This window comes from Fopius arisanus, unplaced genomic scaffold, assembly GCF_000806365.1.
Source record: "Fopius arisanus strain USDA-PBARC FA_bdor unplaced genomic scaffold, ASM80636v1 scaffold00027, whole genome shotgun sequence".
Taxonomy (NCBI): domain Eukaryota; kingdom Metazoa; phylum Arthropoda; class Insecta; order Hymenoptera; family Braconidae; genus Fopius; species Fopius arisanus.
The window spans coordinates 1,102,884-1,111,299 of record NW_011887766.1 but is presented as its reverse complement, the minus strand read 5'-3'; the positions used below and the strand labels follow the sequence as shown (position 1 = coordinate 1,111,299).

The 8,416-nt window shown below is 37.9% G+C and overlaps 1 protein-coding gene and 1 non-coding gene across 2 annotated transcripts; one reads left to right on the top strand and one right to left on the bottom strand.

Moving 5' to 3' along the window:
- Window positions 1-785: 785 nt before the first annotated feature.
- Window positions 786-857, top strand: TRNAP-UGG (transfer RNA proline (anticodon UGG)). Its single transcript has one exon. It is a non-coding gene; the product is annotated as a tRNA-Pro (tRNA).
- A 5,649-nt stretch (window positions 858-6,506) lies between these two features.
- On the bottom strand, window positions 6,507-7,873 carry LOC105265122 (GS homeobox 1). Its single transcript, XM_011302444.1, has 2 exons — window positions 7,612-7,873; window positions 6,507-7,364 (listed from the first exon to the last, which is right to left on the bottom strand). The coding sequence occupies exons 1-2, from the start codon at window positions 7,871-7,873 to the stop codon at window positions 6,712-6,714; spliced, it is 915 nt and encodes a 304-aa protein (XP_011300746.1). The 3' UTR covers window positions 6,507-6,711.
- Between the last annotated feature and the right edge of the window lie 543 nt (window positions 7,874-8,416).

Genomic DNA, 8,416 nt, shown 5'->3' with positions numbered 1-8,416 from the left:
TGTGTCGATGTTGACGAATTCTTCAAAGTAGAACCCAGCTATTTGAGATAAATCACCGGTTTGTCCTAAACGGCAATCATCGTCGGTCAGCAGGACCAAAAAGGCCGGAGTGAATTGAAAAAAGAGTCAGCAGATCTTCAACGAATGAGCAGCCATTTTGTCATTATCGATGAGATTAGTCTGAAAGTGGGTCGAACTTATGAGCCGGAAGAAATTATGGTAAGTTGAGAAATTAAGTGGTGATTTTATCCCACTGATTGTGATAAATTGAGTTGGGTGGTTCTGGCATACAATTAGCACAGCTCAAAAATTAATGTTGAACAGAAAAAAAAGAGGCTTTACCATTTCGCTCTTGCCCATTTTTAGACAACGGAACATTGATTATTGGAACAACAGTGGATAATTAGATCGTAAGGAAATTTTGATGGTGTCTAATTCTATGGTTGTTGGGGAGTACTTATTACCCAATGTATTCTAGTATTGATTTGTAAATCATAAAAACTATTACAAATAAAGAACTATAGTTGCTAGTAATAAAATGGAGACAATGGAGAATGAGATAAACGATAAACGCCCAGAGGTGACGAATTCAATTTTTTTTTTTTATTAATTCAACGTTAGATTTGATCCATTTAATTCAATGAAATTATTAATTCCAGGTTTAGTCTTCTTTTGTGAAAACAGAATTATATTTGGAACGAATCACGCATGTGAATGAGTCTCTTTGGTGTACATTCAATTAAGATAATATATTAGTCTCAGAGGAAAATTCGAATAAGCGAAGCGGCTCAGTGGTCTAGGGGTATGATTCTCGCTTTGGGTGCGAGAGGTCCCGGGTTCAAATCCCGGCTGAGCCCGTTTTTTTTTTTCATTTCATCAATTTTTATTGCCAAATGGAAGCTTTGCAATCGTTCAAATTTAAGTTTGCAATTTTTAGTCTTAATCCATTGATCCATGTGCATTCTGTGGTCTTAAGCGGATTTTTTTCTAGGTTTTCTTTCTGTTAATCTATATTTGTGCAATTATCCACTTATTTTAACTTGTGACATTTATTCAAGTGGAATTAAGACTGTGAGTTGTTTAATGGCTTGCATCATAATCGGTATTATGGTATGCAGCTCTGATGACGTTCAAATTGCTCGCGATAGTGCGCGCTAATTATAAGCAGGCGTGTACCTCATCGTGACGTGTATATTTAATATATTCAAATATTATGCAGACTATGATTATGAAGAGTTTATATTTCCACACGCGCGGTACCACATGTGTGATGACGCACCCGATATTGAACTATTCAATGCGAGATTTGAATACATTTGCTTGTTGATAGGTCAGCGAATTTGCTCTGTGGTTTCTTATACGGTTGAAGTTATGCGGTGAGACAACCACTTTTGACCCACGAGACACTCAAGACTAATATGAAATGGGTCTTGAATGACATAAACGAATTACCTGTAAAATCGTACCCAGATATTCCGCAAACAAGTGATTGTCCACAACTTCATTGTTTCTGCCCTGACAGGCTAAATTGGCAAAGTTCAATTGAGTTAGCTCGAATAAAATACAGTAATGTAAGACAAGATCGCTACCTTACGAGTTTGGCTCGAGAGATTACAAACTATGACATGTAAATCCATCATCTATCAAGTCAAACCTCAGGAGGGATTACCCGAAGATTGGCAGGTGTTACTAATATTAGCGCTTAGTGTCACAGCCATGATCAAAGTGAAGATTCTCCATGTATAAACCTTCAGTACTTGAACACCAGCTGCCATGTAACGATCCCATAATGACTCGTAGAAACTCGGTGCCTTTCGTTAATCACTCTTACGTCAACTGCTATTCACTAAGCAGATAGCCTGCATGTCAAATACTGCACACTATATAAACATGTGTTTCCACTATCCACTATTCAGCATATCACATGTGGGATGCTATGTTGAAAAATAGTCTAATTTCAGGAATGGCTGGTAAAATTGGAATTGTAGAAAAATAGAGAGGGTAAATGATAAAAATGTGAAAAATATGAGTTCGTTGACTCACACTCGCGTGCAAATTCATTTGGTGTTCGTTTATGCACGCAAATGAATTGGCGAATATATGCTTGTGGTAAGCGTGCCAAGTACCCCTGGTAAAACTTATCAGATAACAATTTTCAGTCAAGATGTTGAGAGTAAACTTTAATCTCTTCGTTGGTTCTTCACGCTAACCCCATTTCTCCGAGGAGGTCGATCAATTCGAAATCTCATTGCGGCAATTGAAAAATTTTCTGTCGTAACCCACGGAATTCTGATAGGGGCTTTTTTAAAAGCCTGAATTCAAGAGATGTACACTCAAATTCAAGTGTATAATTTATACCAAACATCTAATTTATACAAAAACAAATTATTGAAAGTTAATTGATAGAGTCGCAGAAATTATTCATAAATGTATATTTTTTATAAACATATTTATAAGAGAATATTTGATTGACCTTGTAAGTGGAAAAACTTACAATTTATCGGTCACTTAAATGTCAAGTATGCTAAAGAATATCCGGACACTCGAAAAATCAAACAACTCTCAAGTTTCACCGACTAAAAAATTACCCTGCAAAAACCCCTGACTTTTGTATGACCATTCCGCTGAATTGGACACACTGCAGGACTATTTGGTCGCCAGCAGTTCCAAAAGAATTAACAATGGCCCTCAGCGAACGTGAAGTCGTAGGCACGAGATCGAGAAATACTCACTCATTCCCACTACCCAAGTATTCAAGAAACTACTGCGTTTTTCATTGTCCGCAAAAAAAAAAGTACAAGATGTCGATTTTCTAGCTGCCGTATTTCACGGGTATTTGTAGAAATAGCCGAAGGACTGCGTGAAACGATCCGTAATGGCGGACATACAACTATTGTTATTTTCTGTGTGTCACATGGCTGGAGAAAACGGTTTACAGAAATCTCAAGTGTTGTGCCCGCACAACAGTGAATGGAAAAAGAACCAGCTCGCCTCTCGAGTTATAACACATTTTTGTCGTGCGTATTTTTGACGCGACAGCTTCGCTTTTTTTTTCCATCCACTGAATTTGATCGAGCGCCTCTTCAAAGTGCATAAAATAAAATGAATTAGCGCACCGGTTTCCAGCTGATCTCTTTTTTCTCAGTTATAATTTTTTTTCATTCATTTTCATTTTCTGCTCCCTCTAGATGTCTCCTTTATAACCCCCTTTTATATTATTACGGTCTCTAGAGGCTCTTTTCAGCAATTGAGCGGTTGGACGGGTATGTTTTGCTCACAGTGTCGAATGACGAATCGGTTTTTATCCCAATGCCGAGGTCTACTTGAGGATTCACTAGTGTTCCAGGATATTGCAACTGAATTCATCTCGAATGTTTCGACATGGAGATAATCCAAACGACTACGTTATGAACGCATTACTATCCCATTTGATTGCCAGAAATTGTTAATAAAAAGTACACACCCACATAATCGGCAAATCTCTTGGCCAACGAGCAATTCACAAGGGATTCGCGTACAGTTCATCTCATTTATCATATATTATTCATTATTAATCTGAGAAACCAAATATTGAGATACTTTAATGAGTTTTCCATTTCACCGTACAGTTTTTTCGCTTCATTCGGCAAATATCCACAAACAGTATTACTAACTGAAATTCTACATGTTTTTTTTTTATATTTATAAAATATTTTCTTTTTTTATCCCTCGATAAAATAATAAAATGGCAGTAGACGAACGATATTCTGATATCTGACGAGCCCATTGTGATAACCGGTTTAACTTATTGATAATTTCACTATCAATTATTTCCATGTAAAATAATTGGTACAATTCGTTAATAATAAATCAATCTCAGGGGAGGATATCAGTTAACGAGGATATCAGTTATTAGTAGGTGATAATTTTTCAAATTTTTGTCACTAAATTTTGGGTTGACAGATTGAGCCCACATTACATTGAGTCTACATTATGACAGAAGTTTGAAGCACTGAGTGAGAATCAGAGTATCAAACTCGACTAATTGCTTCCCTGTATAATGCGCCTACATAATCTCCAGATCTGCTCTAGCGAAGCAAAGAGACTTTGGCTTTACTAATGGTGTAATTCAGTTTGAGGAAGCCGAGGGCAAAGTTTCTACAATGTTCAAAAGCAATGGGAAAGGTAACATCACCCAGGGATTCCGAAGGAGAGACAAACCTGATCACTCATCAACTGTAATCCGGTCAGGCGACCAACTTGTTTGTACCTTTCTCCGACACTTGATTAATTAGATATTCAAATGCCACGGATACTCACCATTAATGGAAAACGAGATTCACTAAGTCACTCAAAATTCATGATATATCACGACCCGGATGAACCCAATGGAAAACCAATGAGTTTAATTTGAATTTCAATTGAAACCCTTCACTAAATTTCTCATTTATCTTGAAAGTTCAAGAAAATTTGGTTTTTCATCCTGAGAAATAATTGAATTCGGGGGAATGAAAAATTGATCGGTTGTAATTTGAGATATAATACTTATCAGAGTCGTTGATGATGTATTCAAGGACTAGTTATTTAGTTTATTTGTCAATTTGTAATTTAAAATGTCAATGGTAGAATAACTGGTTTATCAATTGCCGAATGAATCGGAAAATTCAAACGAATTTCATTGTACGCATCTAAACTCTATTTAACGAAAGCCGTATCAAGGAAAAGGCCTGAGGCAAGATCAAACGGCTCCACCGCAGAACAATTTCGCTAACCCAATAGAGCACGTCGATTGTTACAAACAACTTTTCTCCAATGGTATGACAATTTGCCCTCCCACTAACCGGCACGATGTTTCTCCGAAGCCAACGGAGAATTCTATATCCATTCATTCCCAAAGTTTTGGGGCTTGAATGGAAGCTGAGAATGAGCCGGAGTCAGCGTGAATGGCCGTGAGGATAGTCGAGACACGAAGTCAGCGTTTGTATTTCAAGAATTGCGAGAATAAAAAAAAGAAAAAGCTAAAACGATAAAGTGAAATAGAAATAGAGAGGGATGGAAGATGTAAAAAGATGGTGGGTATGACGATCGAGTAGCACTGAAAAGAGACCGCCCGCTGGTTCTTTCGTGACACAAGTGTGTCATTGTGGCAGACTCAAGAGTCTTCGGTGGCATTGTTGGATCGCTCCTCTTTAACGCCATTAACTACGTTTTACCTTAAATTTGTCCCAAAGTGGAGGCCCTCTTGACAAATTTACAAAATTTACGGCTTTCCAAATCGTTTGGCGTACATAATGCACGATGGTTTGTCAAGCGTGAGAGCATTCGTATTTTTCTCTTCGTAGTACCGACCGAATTTTCTTGGCTTCTTGGCATGAGGACAACACCGACGACACCGTGACATGAGACTTTTACCTTTTCACGTTTTCTTTTTTTCTATTCCCCATTCAAGGAACACGAATATATGAATGAGCGTGTCCGAAGCTGAGGGAAAAATCATTACACCGTGTCACTTGGAAACAAAATCTGTCGTCTCAACCTTTAACACCCATAACCCACGCATTAGATTTTTCTGAGCTAATTTTTTTTTATGCTTCATACAAATCCCATCCCTTGAAGTCAGATGAATGAATCCAAGAATAATAAACGGAATTAAATACATGGCGGAAGTGAAGGAGGTAACGGATTTATTAGTTATGAATTTCAAAGGAACAATTGCTTGGAAATATTCAAGGTATTGAATAAATTCGGCGATTACCGATGGATTAATGGCACAAAACAGTTTGTGCATTTCACTAGCAATAAATCCAAATTTCAAAATTTAGTCAATGAAAATCGCGCCAATATGCGATTATGGGTGGTAAGTGTGTGTGAAAGTGGATTCTCGATTCGCTGTGTCACAAATTAAAATACAATATAACACTACATTCCAAGATTCAACGCTTCACTTCGACCTTCTGAGCATACATCAAAAACTCACGATAAATACACGAGAACCTATTTTTCCGAGAAATTCCTCTCAATTCCTCTGGAGGACGTGAAAAAACAGAGTTTGACATTTACGTTCAAATTTTATACTTTATCCACTTGAAGAGCGTTTGCATGCATTGAATTTTTCGTTTACCCTCACACATTCCGTGTTCCAAACCTCTTTTATCCCTTCACCTTGACGATTTACTTTGAAGCTACTGTATACGTCTACAAATCGCACATGAAATATTTCCACTCTACAACTGATCCAAAGCATTTTTTTAAATTCGTTCCAAAATTTTTCCTTTTATTTTCGGATTGATTTGCCAGGGGGAATTTTTTGCGGCCGGCGGCCAAAGGATTTCAGCTTTACGGTTCGGTTTCTTTTTTTCGGGCTTTTGTTGAAAAAAATTGCCTCGAGTATTTATTTTATTGTTATTGTTGTGGGAAAATGAGATGCAAGAAACATTGAACAAATGCTTATTTTCATATGAATAAATTCAATTTATTTTATCTAATGATAAATATTACAAAATATACAGTCTTTCTGGTTTTGCCTTTTCAACTTTTTTTTAATCAGAAGGATCCATTCAGGCTAGTTGTTCGATATATCTACTCAATTCTCATCATGGCATAAACTGATCTAAAAATACAGTCTTAAAGTTCTTTAGAATAATTTATACAATATACAAAAATATACAAAACTGGTGTGTCACTGAGTATTGTATTATGAAAAATCTCAACAGTTGTCAATAATTTTATAATTCATGAGTTGACGATATTCTCAACCGTGTGCTCAGTACATGAACCTCCCCTAACATTAGACTTTTTGGTTATGTGAGTGAAGTAAGGCTCTAAATGGTCAGCTTTTCTTTTCCTCGATGGAAGTTCTCCAAGTTCCGATGCGTCGCCTTGATAATCGTAATAGTTGGGTAGCTTAGGATAAGAGGCCTCCATTACAGGTGATGCTCTAAGCTCTCGTTTGACTTCCAATGACGATGTCTTGACATCAGCATTACCATCGCCAATGTCCTCTTCACTCTCATCCCTCAATGAACTATCATTGTCACACTTGCTCGATTCATCAGGGCAGCCGTCCTTCTTCTTACCACAAGTTCTCAAGCAACAGCATTTTGAACTCTGTCCTGTTGGTAATTCTTCCTTCTTGTACTTAACTCGACGATTTTGAAACCATATCTTCACTTGTTTCTCCGAAAGTTTTAATTTCGTTGCTATTTCAATCCTACGCAAACGCGAGAGGTACATGTTGCTAGCAAACTCCTGCTCAAGCTGCAATAACTGAGTACTCGTGAATGCAGTACGAATCCTCTTTGAGCTATTGTTCAGGGAATTTGGAGATGCTGGTGGTGGTGTAGGCGTACTATTACGAGATGATGAATCGTTCGTCGGAGGTAATTCTGTAAGGAAATTTTATACATCAACTCCTTATTACGAGGTACTATTTTAGAATAGATTCCGTTAAATCTCCGAGCACAATTCAATTTAATCTGTTTTAATTAAATAATTACCATAATCTCCCAAACTTATTAACATTTTAATTGCTCTAGATTTTATATTTTTTATAATTACTCCTGTACTTTTGGTACCGGAATTTGTCGGAATTTGTCGGAATTTAGGAATGTAATGCAATGCAATGACTTTTACCTGATATTCTTGTAAACGAGGCATTGAGAGACGACGGTGGACTTTGACCAGATAATGGAAGCCCCATGACAGCTGGTGGGCTCAGCGGTACCGGTACAGGTAGAGCTGGTGGTCTCGGTACAGGTCTCACTGGCTGATATCCCAGGCCCAGATTGAAAAAGTTGAACATGTAGTTTGGTAGTTGGTTACCATAATAGGGAAGCGGATACGTTGGCGGTGAGTTGTTCCCGATGAGGGAATCCACAAGAAAACTTCTCGACATGTTTGAATATTTGACGTTGTACTGAGTTAACTAGAATCACTTCTTGAATAAAACTTGACAACAATTCTTCACGGTTCACAGTGCACTATAATCCAATAGAAACTCTCTTTATGATTCCAGATAGAAGTCAAACTCTTTCGCCTGTTCGATGATGAGGAAAAAGTTTCAACTTTTTTAAAAACACTTTTTGGGACTGCAGACCCTTGCGACCCGATGTTTCAATGAGGTCTGAGGCGTAGGGGGTCAACGGGGGAATATATATGGGCTCTAACTCCACCCAGGGGTTGGTTTTTCATTTGGGGTCCGAGACACCCGTGCCCCGCCCTTCTCAAGGGGCACCACACTCCCAAAATCATCCCCCTATTTTCATCTTTCTTGCTTTATCTCTGTCTGGTGCATCTCCCTCGGGACGGTACAACGAGCCAACGAGCCAACGAGCCAACTTTCCCTACCACTAATTCCATCCAATCTCATTCGTACTTTACCTACTAAGGTATCGCCCTAGTCTTTGTAGTCACGATTGATGTCACAGTTTGCTAGAGA